The 16768-nt window shown below is 37.5% G+C and overlaps 1 protein-coding gene across 4 annotated transcripts in view; it reads left to right on the forward strand.

Moving 5' to 3' along the window:
* grid2 (glutamate receptor, ionotropic, delta 2) overlaps positions 1-16768 on the forward strand; it is a 426076-nt gene that overhangs the window by 331631 nt on the left and 77677 nt on the right. For all 4 annotated transcript variants that reach the window (XR_009204631.1, XR_009204632.1, XM_058390630.1 and 1 more), the window contains exons 10-11: positions 8966-9163; positions 15169-15481. Coding sequence is in view for 2 of the 4 variants with exons in the window: in XM_058390630.1 (XP_058246613.1) it covers positions 8966-9163; positions 15169-15481 (511 nt within the window). In the remaining 2 variants the exon portion in view is untranslated. The remainder of the gene's footprint in view (positions 1-8965; positions 9164-15168; positions 15482-16768) is intronic.

Here is a 16768-nt window from a genome sequence, read left to right on the forward strand (position 1 = left end):
CAGTAGATGCTTGTACACACAATCCTATTTCTAATCCAACTCCTGTTTTGCTGTAAAATATGATAATTATGTTCATACAGTATAGCATTTATATTTGTATAATCCCCCACTTCCTGCCTGCTCCTCATTTGTACAACCTTGAATAACTCAATATGTAGTTAAATGGAAAGAATGGCTAAATAACGAGAAGGGAATCGATATGATCTTACCCCCACCGGCGAATTTCACATGTTAAGTGTAGATAAAGGATAAATTGTGCTACAATAAAAACCAAGCGGTATACTTTGAAAACGGTGCAAAGTTCCAATGGCAGTGATAGTAACTTACGTCAGCATCTCCTCTGAGGGACTCTGATAGATGGCGCCTCTTGGCTGCTGTGAGCCTTGGCATGCATGTCCACATTCCCACTAATAGCTTATTGAGCGAGGTGGGCCTGGTGTGGATTAGAAAGCACTGGCTTAATGTGCAGGCAGCATGCAGTCAATAATGCCTTCTCTGAGATAAATCTGCCCGACGTTCCCAGAAACTCTTCATTCATCGATAGGGATTTATTAAAGCCAATATGAAAAATAAGCAGCGGACTATTACTTTTACTGGCGCAGCCAATGCCGGACACAGCAGTGGTGAATACAAGGTGTTGGGTGATAGGAGTTGTCATGTAAGAAATGGTGCGTTATTCTGCACTGCTTCTTTGACTATGCTGCACATACAGTAAGATAGAGTTTTGTGGTACTGAGATCAGCTAGTTCACCTGAAAGGTGGACTGCAGTATCAGGGACCAAGTCTGTGATGCTTTATGTGAAATATCACTGTTATCTATTCACCATATTTTAATGGGTTGATAGCACTGGAAGGTGAATCTACATGACCAGGATGATTTACTGTTAAAAGAAGGTATTTTCATGTTTTCATTGGTTTTTCACCAGTGCCTCATTTCTACACTTCTACCTCCAATCAGTTTTTGCCATTTGTATTTGGCAAATGTCAGTGCTTTTATAATTACTTAAAATGAAACATAAACTGATACTACCTGATAGAACACCTGATACTACCTAATAGAACACTTGTAACCATTTAACTTGTTAAAAAAAAGTCAAACAAATATACATGAACATATGATGCTCCTTTGTGGAAATTTGTTAGCACAATTCCAACAATCATATATTTTGTTACATATTGAGTATCGGAAGATAAAGTATAGTGATTAGCGGTGTGGAATATGGCATATTTTTGTTTCAAACAAGGCTCTTGATTCGATACATCTAAGTATCAAACCATCAACAGGCTTCATACAAAAGTTGTAAAATCCTGCTTATATTATGTGAAGAGTAATACACATTTAACTTCTAAACAAGTATCTTCCAATTTATCTCAAAGCAGTAGTGTGCTGAATATGTCAAATATGTCTAATACCACAGGCACATCTGCACCACATCTGCACCAGCATCACCCTTTTATGCTAGTAAGTAAAACTAAAAGAAAACACAAAGCCAACTGGCCACACACACACATTTGTGTCTAGTGTGTGTTTACTGTCATTTCTCTGTATAGCCTGTATATGTTGAAATTAAATGTCATTTCTCCAAGACAAACATGAAACAGTAGCACAGTACACTGGACTACATAAAGTACAGTTACATTCATGTCAGAGCTAAGTGAAAAATATAGAATAAATACAGTACATGTGAAAGTGCACATAAAGTAAGCAGGTCAAGAGAACAGTATTGATGGGAGAACTAGTTCAAACAATTGTCTGAAAGCAGTGAAGAGCGGGTAATAGCAAGACCAAGTGATAGGTAGCAGTTATTATTGTGGCACAGCTGTATTTTAAAGTGCAGATGTGCAGTGATGGTTGTACAGTGGTGGTCCTTGCAAAGGTTTTACTTAATACAGGTGAGTGTTGGGAAGCAGGAAGGTGTTGCATATAGTAACTGTTTCAGGGAAGAAGTTGGTGGTGGTGGTAGCACAGATGCTCCTAGACCTTGTGTCAGGTGGTTCAAGGGTGATGAATTCATGTGAGAGGGGTTGAAGTGGTCATAAACATCACTGCTGGATGCTGCTGGATGCTGGAACGGTTGAGATTACAGGCATCAATGGTGTGAAGAGAGATCAGGATCTTCTCAGCTGTTCTCACAATGCTCTGCGGGGTTCTTTGTGGTCTGAGAATGTGTTGTTACTGTATCAGGCAGTGAGACAGCTCTGCTGATTTGCTCACTGTGTCGGTCCAGGTTGAAAAAAATCACCAGTGTGATTGGGGAGTTGCTAGCTTCAGGTATGAGTCTCTACTTGGCACTGAAGAATGCAGGATTCGAAAAAAATAAATAAAATAAAAGGCCATGCCAGACATGCCTCCTTGAAAATTAAGAGAACCAATGTTTACTTATCCATGTTTTGTTTTTTGTTACATTATAATAAATAATAATTTTTCAGATCATCATTTTATAATATTTTTTTATTATTAAGTTTCATAAATTGTACTTTTGTAAGGTTTTAATTCATTAAATATTTTATTCTAAAACATATTCGGGAAAATATTTTTTCTGTAAAATATTGTACCAATTTAGAATTCTCATCCTCCTAATATCATTACTAATTGTAGTATTCTACAGTATTTTTGTCTCAGCACATTTAGAACCACTTTTTCCAAAAAAGAATGCAAGCATTTGTATGTCACTGATAAAATATGCCTGGTTATTATTTATCAACGATTTGGATCCTACACATTTTCTTTAAGATTTGGGTAACCATAAATAACTGTGGAAAGGTTACTTTGTTTAATACATGTTCATATTTAATGTATTTGTAAGCTGTTCCTATTAACACTACACTTCCCAGAGTCCTTTATGTTTTTCCGCCAGGAAATTGTAACTAAATGAGGTTCTTAATAGGGACGTTTGGTTGATTGACGAGTGCCTGGACTAATCAGGTGTAAAGGGCAGGAAAAAGGAATGTAGGAATTTTTGCAGGTGGTAAAAAAAGGAGTTGCCGATGCTGATTTGTAATGATGGAGTAGCGCTAAGCTATGTAAGTTTATATAAGTACTCAGTTTTGGAAACTTTTGGAGACTTGATACTTTTCATGTATTGGCCCAAAGTTTATAGCTGATAACTGAGCTCCAGTAAAAACAGTCCAGGGATATGTACTGGAAGTAGAAAAGACTTTAAGCTATGGTATTACAGGAAAGTACTGATGCTAGAGAAAAGTGGGTTTTATTTGGCCTGTTGAAGGTTTTGATTTGAATTCACTTGTTTAGCTTTGGTGAACAATATCTGGTCCAATTAGCGATATACTGATACAAGTATTTAAGAGTGAGTCTAAGAAGGGTAATTTATTTTATTTATTTGTTTGTTTGTTTTTAACTCTGGTTAAACACCTACTGATAACACCTAAATTGTCTTTTGTTGTTTTATTTAGCTAGTATTTTCAGTCTCACTTGGTCCAAATAAATAAATTGCCTGCTCTCATTACACCTCGGAAGAAAGTGTCATTGTGCTAAACAGTCTGCTAGGCAAGAAAAGCAGGATTTGACAATCATTCTTTTTTTCTTTTAACTTGTTAAAATCAGTGGAAAAGTTTAGTTAATGGATTGTTAGGTACCAGAATTAGAGAACATTTTATATTTGTTTAATTATTTCATAGCCATTTACAATTCCTGGAGATAATCAGCACAGTTTAGCATCAACAGTTGGGGATCCAGGTTTTCCTGTTGGGAGACATGTAATTGAAGCTCTCTGTATCACTACACAGTGATGATTACCTGAGTTTCAGAGAGAGCCAAGAAAGGGCTTACACAGTAATTAGTGTGAACAGTTACAGAACAAAAAGTGTACTGGTAGTCTGGGTGTTTTTCATGCTAACCAAATATCTACCAATTATTGTTGAATAATAGTAATTTTCTTAAATTAATTAATGCTTGCTTCCAAATATTTTATTCAAATGAATGTTTTACTGGTAATTACAACCAAATTTTAATTATGTCTTCAGTGTAATTAAGTTAATGTTCTTCTTCTTCTTCTTCTTCTTCTTCTTCTTCTTCTTCTTATTATTATTATTATTATTATTATTATTATTATTATTATTATTCAGTTGCACAGTTCAGCATATAAGGATAAAATATCTGACTTGAGCCTGGTTTCAAGGAAAGTCCCAAGACAACAGGGCTGAAAAAGGCTCAGAATCATAGTCTATTGTGGTTTCTTGTTGAGATGAGTAATGGACATTATTCTGTTTCTTTATATGCAGTTCTTTCCTACCCTGAAATCTTTTATCTGCTTCTCTTATCGCAACAGACTTTTACGTTTAGGGTCATTTTACTTTCTCCAGCCTGATGACTTCCAGATATTATTCAGGAAAAGGGAATTTTATCATTTACATATCTCTTTGCAGCCTCTCACTTTGATCGTTAAGATTATGTCATAGATTGAATGATGTGATATAATGTCCTATAAGCTCCTGAGCACATTTTAATGCCTTCCAATTTGGTTTTGACAGCATTCTGGGCACATTGCTTATGACAATTTGACAGTAAATTTAAGACTTTAAGAGAGGAACAAAGTTGATTAAAGTTCAGTCTGTAAGCTGGAGTAGTCTGTCACTTCTTTAAGTTCTAGATGCCTTACTCTTTCCTTTATTCTCATCTTCTATAGCACTAATCACTCAAATGCCTTTGGACTGTAATGCAAATTAAGTGATCACCTGAAGACTGAAGATCTCTAGGGTTAAATCTTAACCCAGGAAGACTGCTTTATGTAACAGAAGGCATCATAATACAAGTGCACTCTGCAGGAACATAAAGCCAAAGCAAGAATGCTTTAGAGAGGAAATAAAATCAATTTCTGGTTGTTTGTACTGGAATAAAATGCTTCTTGCCCTGGCTCCGTCAGCCACTCTTCAACAAGTTTTTTACATTAATTAAGTTTAATTGGCATCTTGATATACAGTATATTGTTAAAGCATCTGAAAGAAAGTTCGTAATGGTTAATTACTTGTCATTTAACTGAGGCAAAAAATAAGTCATGCTTAGTTGTCCACCACAGGTTTGAGTGGCAGTTTTTTTGCATTACAACATTTACACTTAAGTGTAATTTACAGGTTGTAGTGAGTGCAGTGCTTAAATACTGATTACAGATATCTATAGAGCATTGTAAAGCACTGTGCTGGAAATTCAGCTGCAGAGATTCTGTTATAGATAATATGCTATAAGATTTCAATGCTATTATGCTATAAGATCACTATGCTTCATTTTTTGATATGTAGATAAACTGGAAAGATGGGGGCATGGAGGCTTAGTGGTTAGTGCATTTGCTTCATACCTCCAGGGTTGGGGGTTCGATTTCCGCTTCAGCATATGGAGTTTTCATGTTCTCCCCATGCCTAGTGTTTTCTCCATGTATACGAATTTCCGTCCCCAGTCCAATATTTGCATTGTAGGCATTTCTGTAGTGTGTATGTGCGTGATTGTGCCCTCTGATAGACTGGCATCCTGTCCAGAGTGTACCTGCCTTGTACACTGGGTCTCCTGGGTTTGGCTTCTGGTTTCTCATGATCCAATAAGATTATTATTTATTATATATTATATATAAGTAGTGTAGAGAATGGATAGATGGATGGACTGGAAAGAGATACAGTATATTTCTTCTCAAACAGAGAGCTACAAATATGAGTTGATGATGTAAAATCTGTCAGTTAAAAGCTTGTGTAGAACCATTCTATAATCTGATATTCATATATTTACATTTAACCCACCCCCCAAAAAAAATCAGTGCCCAAAAATAGCAAGTGCCAACAGAAATATAGTCAACTTAAGCTGATGAACTTCCACAGAAAGTTTTGTGTTTCTTGTTTTTTTTTTTGTGTGTGTGTTTATGGGGTTTTTTTTCTCCCTTAAAATTGTGTGACCTTTAGAATTCCTCCAGAGCCATCACAACAGTCTGTGACAATGTTTGCAGACCTTTTTTCACTCAGCACTTATTTGTTCCAAATCGCATCATCCCATGTCTTCAGAATAACTGGTGTGGTCTGGTTTCTGAGTAAACCCTCCGAGATTGTGTACCTCCATCTGTCTAGCTGGGTCAGTCACTGCAGATGGTCTCCATGAAAGAAGCAGTTACTCGGAGCCTTTTCAATCTATAGTCTTACTCATAAGTGATTGAAGGCTTTTTGCTCCTAAAGCCCTTGCACATTTATTACATCGGTCTTATGCTACATCTGTTTCTAGGCAGAAATGTCTCCCAAATCCTCTAGCTTTGTGAGATGTTTCAATTATTTTGATAATGTGCTGCTAACAAGACTTGATAAATGAATGGAAAAAAGCTAGAAAAACCAGTTGCTTTCATCTCCTCACATCACATTTATCCTTTAGCCTGGCAGTAGAGAACTCTATTCTTTAGCATGACATAGTCTTGAAATGAATATATGACTTTTGTACATACAACTGCACAAATGTGCACTTTATTCCACATATAGTCATTTCTTATTCTTTCTTTTGTATCCTTTATATATTTATGTTTTATATGTTTATTTTTCTACTTTCTTTTAAGCAAATCTGTGTTAATGTAAGTTTTTTTGTGTCACTGGGCAGTTGTAAAAAGCATTTAAGCAACTTCACTTAAATTTGATTATGGATTGTACAATGGATTGGTCTTTGGCACTAGTAGCTGTCTCACACCACCACGAATTTGCATGTCCTCCCTGTGCTTCAGGGTTTTCCTCTGGGTACTCCAGTGTCCTTCCCCAGTCCAAAGACATGCTTTTTGTAGGCTGATTGGCATTTCTAATTTGCCTATAGTGTGTGAATGAGTGTGTGATTGTGCCCTGCGATGGCTTGGCACACAATCCAAGGTCCAGGCCATTGTGCCCGGAATCCTCTGGAATAAACTCCAGGCTCACTGCAACAATGTGTAGAATAAGCAGTACAGAAAATGGAAGGATAAATTTGATTACATTTTTCCAGCTAGGGCAATGACACAGTCGATTAGTTGGTCCGTTGTTGCTGTCACACTATGAATGTTATGTGTTCATACGCTTCCCAAATTATCTCAGAAGGTCGTTTGAGCGATCAGATTATGAGACACATTGGACTCTATACACAACTGTCCACTTACAATCAGATCACCCAGGATGTGAACGAGGCCTCAGAGACTGCTGGATTGATTTTCTGATATGAATCGTTTTTTTACACAGCTATTTCTTGGTGTTGAAATTCATATACAAATTATTTCTAACAGTCTGAATGAACCAGTCACCAAAGCTTTCAATATTTTTCTGACACTAGACACATTTACCGTGCATGGACAAAACAATATATCTGCATTCATTTGCCATCTGCTTCTTTAATTTTAGAATCTTATTAAAGTTAAACGATCATGAGCTGTAGAAACTGGAGCTGTTGTGGTCAAGACAACCTGTACAGTAAAATTAAACCTCCCATTAAGAAAGTTTTTCTGTAACCATTTCACATTTCTACTTATTACACTTGATTTTTTTTTCTGAGAATTTTGATCCAGTCCACGGTGTCCAGAGCTGCTCTCCAGCAGAATCAAAGCCATATGGACTTATTTGCTTTCATCACTGCTCACTGAAAGTGACAAAGCAGTAAAGCCCTTGTGACTGTGCACATAATAATGTCCGAGCACATGAAGCTGCATTAATGTGAAGTGACATTAAAGCTTTATTACATACTGCAAACGAAAAAAGAAGAGCTTTAACTAAACAATGTACAGTGCTTTTGTTTTCATTGCTTTGCCTTTTGATGTTTAGTGTGTTTGTGTGTTTGTGTGTGTGTGTGTGTGTGTGTGCTGATTCAAATGCTGAATTCCATTCCAGCATCCATACATTTGGGAAATACTGTATATTCAGTTTTTTGAACTTCTAGATAGACACAACTGTTTTGAGGTTTTTATGCTGTTTAATGTTATAGATTCCAGTGCATGCTGTTCTGTCCTGCTGTGTTTAAAATACAATGGCTCCAGGTTTGGCTGAAATTAATCTCATGTCAAGAAGGAGGAAGGAGCTTTTAACACACACACACACACACACATCCTTGCCTATAAAGTAGTTGGGATAAGAGACCAAGGTCAGCCAATGTACAGTGGCTCTGGACACTGGAGTAAAGGGAGTTAAGGGCCTTGTTTAAGGGCCCAACAGTGGCCCTGGCCCAGAGCCTTAACCATTATATATAGCTTGTATAACATATGCAAAATGCATGTTTGTAAAGTAACAAAGAAATGCAATCTTTACATATGTACAGTATGTTTAACAGACCAATATCAGTTTAAATGGACTTCATGATCTTGGAATTATATCTTTGGACACCCCCACCCCCCCATTTGCCAGTTCCTACCTATTAGCGACTGTAGTGTGTAATCTCCAGATGTTAGTGGTATAATGCTTATTTTATTTTTCTGTTGCACCACTTGAGCACCATAATTATAACATCTTAGTAAGATCAATGCATATACATGTTTTTTAACATTACTCGTGGCTTTATTTTTAATTTTTTTGTAATTTCTTTAAACACTATTTTGGTGTGAAATCTCACATTCGTGTGTGTAATTAACAGAAGTGTGAGAGAAAAGAACTTTATAAAATATTGCATACGTTTAAAGAAAGAAATGGCAATTAGGAAGTAGAAAGCAAAACATGATAAATGCAAATTAAATCTGAGGAAAATGACCAATGTGTGAAGTAAACAAGAGCATGGTGAAATAAGCTATAAAGGCACATCCAAGCAAGATAAGCAATAAATGTAAAGCAAGAAACTGCTAAACATAATACAGCAAGATAAGGGGAATAGATTTAATATGAGATCTGAAGCAGACAACAAACTTTGGTATAACTAGGGTTCGGTATAAAGATAGGGCTGGATACTAGACAAGGGAAGGTCAGGGACCAAGGAAGACAGCTCATTGGACTTATTGTTAATTTTACAATATCAATGCGTTTTTTTTGTTGTTGTATTTTGCAGGAGGAGCCATTTGTCATGGTGTCTGAGAACGTGTTGGGGAAGCCTAAAAAGTATCAAGGATTCGCCATCGATGTTTTGGATGCTCTGTCTAATTACCTCGGCTTCAAATATGAAATCTATCTGGCTCCTGACCACAAATACGGCAGCCAACAAGCCGATGGAAGCTGGAATGGTCTAATTGGAGAGCTGGTGTTCAAGGTGAGCCATTTGCTCAGAAAGTCAATCCAACAGGTGGAAAGCATTTTCCTGCTCTAAGAAACAAAGCCCGGATATGTGTAGTTGAATATTATAACTATGTAATCCTGATTGACTTGTGATGTTGGTGTTGAGACTACAGAAAAACTGGCACAAATTCCCTGAATGTGGATATACCTAGAGCTGAAATGTTTTCTACAGGCCAGCAAACAAAAAGGTAAAATTATTTCAGCAGTCAGAGGTCATCTGAGCATTTTCAGGGCCATTACACAGCACTGCATGCTGCTTTCCATTCAGAGCTGTTGACAGTATCTCTTCAGTGCCACTCTCCACTCTGCACCGTCCCTACGGATAGCCCGCTTCTCAACCAGACAGCCAGAAAACAGATCAAAATTTCCAGCAAGATAAACACAGAGAGCACACTGATTTGTGGCAGCTTAAAATGTGTTTAATTCGATTTCATTAGTAGAGCACTTTTAACAATGGACATTACCACAAAGCACCTTTACAGAAATACAGTATATAAATTTAGGATATTTTACATATTCATAAATTTATCTGTAATAAGCGAGCCAGAGGCGATACTGTCTCCCTGAGACATGAAGAAACCTTGAAAGGAACCAGACAAAAGAAAACCCAGCATCGTCTGGATGAAACCAGATAGTGTGATTACAAATCGTTTATCTTTTATAACTATGTACTATATGTTCAAAAAGCACAATTATGTAACCAGGAAATTCTTGCACTCAAGCCTCCATCATTGTACATTTGATTGCTTTGGCAAGTAGGAATTCATGTTAAATCTACAATGAACTCAGAGATGCTCATACTTACATATTGCTCAGAAACTCCTGGTTACTCCACACTTGTAGAAAGGACATTATTTAATCCCACTATCTGATATCACCCAGATGAGGATGGATTCCCTTTAGTGTCTGGCTCAAGGTTTCTTCTTCATATAATCTCAGGAAGTTTTTCCCTGCCACCATTCCCTCTGACTTACTTATTAGGGATAAATTATTAATTTCAATAGTTAAAAGCAAGTAAGTAAAATTAAATTAATTGACTTGAAATTCATCATTAAGTCTATTTTGTGACTGGTCACTAAATCAGTCATAGCAGTTGTAGTCCTAAGCCTTTCTAAGCTTATATGTTTATTAATTCATTCAGACCTGAGCATTTTGCTATTTTTCTCTAGCCGAAACTAGGAATTTGGCTTGCTTTTGGTTATGTTGTTTACTTTATGACAAGAGTGTGAGAGATAAATGAAGGTATTCATAGAACTGTTCTTATATAGTAAGACAATATTCATTTCCTTATATCAGGGGAAGCAACCTTACATCAGGTTGCTTAACATAGTTTATCATAATAATGTTCTCATGTTTGCATGGGTTCCCTGTGAGTTCATCAGTCTCCTACGATGGTCTGCAAAACAAAGATGCTTATCATCTGTGCTAAATTGCCCAGAGTTGTGGATGGGTGTGGGAATGTGTGTGTGTGTGAATGTTTCCTGCAATGGACTGGCATCTCATCCAGGGTGAATTCTCACACCCAGTGTTTCTGGGGTAAGCTTCAAATTCCACTGAGACACTGACAAGGATAAAGAAGTTACTAAAGAGGAATTAATCCATTCAGCAGTTGCAGCATAAAAACTGACCTGCAAGTTGTACTGCTTCTTTCACTTCATAAAACTGTTGAGAATATTAAACCATGATACTGTATAATATAAAAGACCTTTGACTGAAATAATTATTGATGCAACTAGTTAGTGCTGTGTCTGCACAGAAATCTAACCTTAACCTCAGTAACCTAAAGGAAGTAGAATGGAAACTGTGGATGGTAGCACTTAGAAACCATGAGTTTCCACAGACAGCTTTGCACTTTAGGTCTCCGTCAGTGAGCAGATAATTTCAACAAGATAGACTCCATGTTGAAACGAGAGTGAATTTCCTGGTAACTGGTAATTATTGGCCATATAGCAGTCTTTTCAGGATTTTTCCCCTTTTGCAATTAGAGAAATGAAAATGACGGCAGAATGTCTGCAGATTTGGGCCAAGACATTCAGCAATCAGTTGAAGCCCTCTTTAATTCACATGCATCAAACAAGAGTATAGCTTTCCTAGAAAGTAATTACATATGTGTCTGCACTGGTAGAAGTTTAAAAGAATAACCATGGGCTTGAAATTTCACCAGTTCAAATTTGCACAAAAAGGACAAAGCTGCTTTGTGACAATGTCCATTGCTAAAAGCACTATATAAATCAAACTGAATCTCTCTCTCTCTCTCTCTCTCTCTCTCTCTCTCTCTCTCACGCACACACACACACACACACATACACACAGTGATATTTTGATATTTCTTTATGCTAGTAAGGTTAGAACTTCAAATCTTTGAACAGCTTTAATATTCTGTAAAAATGACCGTTTCTGGCAGTTTAAGCGGCTAGCTTTCCTGTCAGACCGTGAAATTAGCAAGTTTAGTCAGCTGTGATTTAATTGTGGATAGAAAGATAAAAATCATCAGCTTGCACTGTTTACCTTAAGTGAGTACCCTTTCTGTTTATGTTTTGTTTGTTTGTTTGTTTGTTTTCCCCCTAACATAAGTTTGAGAAAGAGGTTTGTTAGTGACATATTTGGGCCAATTTAAGAAATCATTATGAAGCATGGACCAGATGTGTTCAGATGTGCTTAGTGAGCTCAGGAGAAATGTGTGCAGTATTCCAGTCTTGCATGCAGTGTGATAAAATGGCTATCATTATGACAGATGCAGTGCGGAGAAAGTTTCAGTAAAAGTGTCGTTCATCTCCCTCAGTTTGGAAAACTAGTCAAATGAGATGCCATAATGTGAGAGAGCAGAAGATGAAGAACGAAATATTATCTAGCGCTGAAATAATGTATACCGATAAATGACTATTTTCATTGTGGCAATAATGCTACATAGTGCTTGTGCATCATGTGGCAATGTTGTTTTGCCTCAGGTTTAATGGATTTGCACAATCAAGTGTACAAAATTCTTCAAGGCCCATGTTTACATAAAGAAACAAAAAAGTCTATTTACAATGCTTTTTTTGCATGTGCACAAATTTCATCTCTTCACAGCATATTAGTGAACTGATTTAGGCAGTGTCTCTAATGCCACAAGCAGATATTATTAAAGGCACAGGAAGTGGACAGGACTACAACCCTGTGCATACACAGAGGTCATCCGTCTCTTCCTTTCCTCTCACGATGGCCATTCTGGCTAATGAGAGTCAGCCAGGTGAGTCTCAACACTGGCTCACTGATAATGAAAATGGACATTCACACATGCACACGTGGCTAATGATTCTTGACAGAGCCTCTTACCCAGCCCTATAGGCTCTGCTCTTCCTGTTTGCCTGCTTGACAACACAGAATGTTCCTGAACTAGAGGGGAAGGGGGGGGAGAAAAAAGAAATAGGATGCTGATTTGCGTCTGAGCACTGTAGATGCAATTTCCATTCAGCAGCAGCCAATATAGCCTCAAGCTAAAATATATGCTCCTGTGGTTGTTTGTTTGCTTCTCAATCTGATATTGAGTTATTTATTGTGGTGAAGAAAAATAAGTCCCATGCCTTGCCACTTCTTTTGATGTGACATGGGGGAAATTGAAATGATTATAATCATAACCGTGAGCAGTATGTAGTGTGTGAGTATTTTATACAGTTTCATAGTATAAGCATGTGCACTCTCTCTCTCTCTTTCTACATATATATATATATATATATATATATATATATATATATATATATATATATATATATATATATATATATATATATACAGTGAAGGAAATATTATTTGATCCCCTGCTGATTTTGTACGTTTGCCCACTGACAAAGAAATGATCAGTCTGTAATTTTAATGGTAGGTGTATTTGAACAGTGAGAGACAGAATAACAACAAAAAATTCCAGAAAAACGCATTTCAGAAAAGTTCTACATTGATTTGCATTTTAATGAGTGAAATAAGTATTTCATCCCCTATCAATCAGAAAGATTTCTGGCTCCCAGGTGTCTTTTATACAGGTAAGGAGCTGAGATTACAGTAGGAGCACTCTCGGGGAGTGCTTTTAATCTCAGCTCCTTAACTGTATGAAAGACACCTGTCCACAGAAGGAAGCAATCAATCAGATTCCAAACTCTCCATCATGGCCAAGACCAAAGAGCTGTCCATTGATGTCAGGGACAAGATTGTAGACCTAAACAAGGCTGGAATTTGCTACAAGACCATCGCCAAGCAGCTTGGTGAGAAGGTGACAACAGTTGGTGCAATTATTCCCAAATAGAAGAAACACAAAAGGACTGTCAATCTTCTTCGGTCTGGGGCTCCATGCAAGATCTCACCTCATGGAGTTTCAATGATCATGAGAACGGCGAGGAATCAGCCCAGAATTACACTGGAGGATTTTATCAATGATCTCAAGGCAGCTGGGACCATAGTCACCAAGAAAACAATTGGTAACACACTATGCTGTGAAAGACTGAAATCCAGTAGCACCCGCAAGGTCCCCCTGCTAAAGGAAGCAGTTTGCCAGTGAACATCTGAATGATTCAGAGGAGAACTGGGTGAAAGTGTTGCAGTCAAATGAGACCAAAATCCAGCTCTTTGGCATCAACTCAACTCGCCATGTTTGGAGGAGGAGGAATGCTTCCTATGACCCCAAGTACACCATCCCCAGGTGAAAGGACAACAGCACCACATCAAAGGGACGATGGACAGGGCCATGTACCATTAAATCCTGGATGAGAACCTCCTTCCCTCAGCCAGGGCATTGAAAATGGGTCGTGGATGGATATTCCAGCCTGACAATGACCGAAAACACACGGCCAAGGCAACAAAGGAGTGATTCAAAAAGAAGCACATTAAGGTCCTGTAGTGGCCTAGTCAGTCTCCAGACCTTAATCCCATAGAAAATCTGTGGAGGGAGCTGAAGAGTCAGCCACAAAACCTTAATGGCTTGGAGATGATCTGCAAAGAGGAGTGGACCCAAATTCCTTGAGATGTGAGATGTGTGCAAACCTGGTGGCCAACTACAAGAAATGTCTGACGTCTGTGATTGCCAACAAGGGTTTGCCACTAAGTACTAAGTCATGTTTTGCAAAGGGGTCAAATACTTATTTCACTCAATAAAATGCAAATCAATGTATAACTTTTTTGAAATGTGTTTTTCTGGATTTTTTTGTTGTTATTCTGTCTCTCACTGTTCAGATAAACCTACCATTAAAATTACAGACTGATCATTTCTTTGTCAGTGGGCAAACGTACAAAATCAGCAGGGGATCAAATAATTTTTTCCCTCACTGTACATATAAGAGGGAGAGATAGATAAATGACAAATAGTGACAGACAGATTTATTGATTGATTGATATAATTGTATTATTATTATTATTATTATTATTATTATTATTATTATTATTATTATTATTATTATTATTATTATCATTATTATTAGGCATGCTTACAATATATATCACATTGGGGTTTAAACAATCCGTTACATAAAAATGTGTTATGTACACTGATAAGCCATAACATGAAACTGATTGAGGGGTGAAATGAATAGCATTATTATTACCACTGAGTCAGAGCATCCTCAGAAAAGCAGGTCTTGTGGGGTGTTCTATATACCAAAAGTGTTCCAAAGAAGGACAACTGGTGAACCAGCAACAGACTCCTGGGAGCCCAGGAATTACTGATATGTGTGGGGAGTGAAGGTTAACACATCTGGCCAGATCCTATAGAAGTAGCACACGTTGCTGAAGAAGTTTATATTAGCTATGATAGCAAGGTGCTGTATTAGTGGTACAAGGCTGACCACACAATATACGGTGGTTTTAATGCTATGGCTGATGGGTATAGGTGTAATATTTGTAGGTATTTATGGACAGTCTAGATATACACAACGTGCAATATACTGGTAAGGTTAAGGTTTTGTCTGTGTTTCTGTGCTGTGTGCAATAAACCAGAGCTTGTTTGTGCTTCCTTAGAGAGCAGACGTGGGGATCTCCGCGCTGACCATCACGCCTGAGCGAGAGAGCGTTGTGGACTTCACCACACGCTACATGGACTACTCAGTGGGTGTGCTGCTGAAGAAAGCTGAACGCACGGTGGACATGTTTGCCTGCTTGGCGCCTTTCGACCTGTCGCTGTGGGCGTGCATCGCTGGCACGGTGATCCTAGTAGGCACGCTGGTGTACCTGCTTAACTGGCTCAACCCGCCACGTCTGCCCATGGGATCTGTGTCCTCTACCACTCTCTATAACTCCATGTGGTTCGTCTACGGCTCCTTCGTGCAGCAGGGTGAGTGGACTGGACTGGCTTGATCTGCTTAGTGCTTGCATATGATTTAATGGGTGGGTGTTAGGTTTTTTTTTTCCATTTTGGAAAATGACAATAAGCCAAACTATTGTCAACTGTGCATCATTTTATGGTCAGTTACAGAATCTGTGACTTTCCTTAAAATATTTTTTCTCAGAGCCGGGAAGCTGGCAGTATAGCGCAGGCATTCACAACATTTATGCCAGTGGTATAAGATAAATGTTTCTGTACAAAATGAAGCCAGAAAGTCCAATATAAAATGTCTTAATACTGAAGCTTATTAGCTTAATAACATTTTAACATTGAAATAGCTGTGTTTCTGAAATGATCTATTAAAAGCATTTTTTTCCACACACAGCAAATAACTTTATGATCTTTACTTTTTTAAAAAAACTTTTATCCGTGTCCTGTGCTAAGATTTGTTAAAACATCTTCCTTTCAAGCACCAACAAAACATTTGGAAGGAATTTATTTGAGAAGTTCAAATAAAACCATCATAATCATAACATGCTAGCTAAGATGCTTAGTGGTGTCTTTAGTGATGTTTAAGATCAGCCCATATTTTTATTGTGTACTGCAAAGATGTTCTAGCTATCTGTCTCTGGTGTATTCACAACAGCAGGGTTCATTCAATAAATTCAAACTAGTAAAATTTGTAAATAAATAAATAAATAAATAAATAAAAAATTATACAGTAGGAAATGCCTGGTAATGAGAGAGCGAAAAATAACCTAGAGGCTGGTGTACTGCCAAAGCAAAGAAGAAACAGCATGCACTGTTAGCCTTATTGTTGCATCTAATTATTCATTAAAATATTTTCAGATGCTGAGGAGCAGGAGGCTTTAATTTGCAAAACAAACATGGACAGCTTCTCTGAAAAATCAGTAAATTGTCTAGTTTCATCAGCTAATGATTATAATGACGATAATGATATATGCTAATTGCTGTTTTATATCCATAGCTATCCGTCTTCGACTTGTAATTTTCGTTTATTTTCAAAACGCAGTCAGTTTGACAAATGCAGTTCATTAATGCATCTGTGAACTTAAGTCAAAACAGTGGTACAATTTGTTCAGGCTTTGAAAAACTTCTAAATGACACTGATTGTGGCCAATCGAATAAGATGCCACAATGCCCAGTTAATGCTACACAGCCGTGAAAACGCACGCAGATAAGTGCACATACGGAGCACTTTATATGTGGCTGTTGTATTTTCCGCAATTCCTGATCTCCCTGAGCTTTTCACACCTGGAGCGTATAGAATTGATT

This window comes from Hemibagrus wyckioides, linkage group LG05, assembly GCF_019097595.1.
Source record: "Hemibagrus wyckioides isolate EC202008001 linkage group LG05, SWU_Hwy_1.0, whole genome shotgun sequence".
NCBI lineage: Eukaryota > Metazoa > Chordata > Actinopteri > Siluriformes > Bagridae > Hemibagrus > Hemibagrus wyckioides.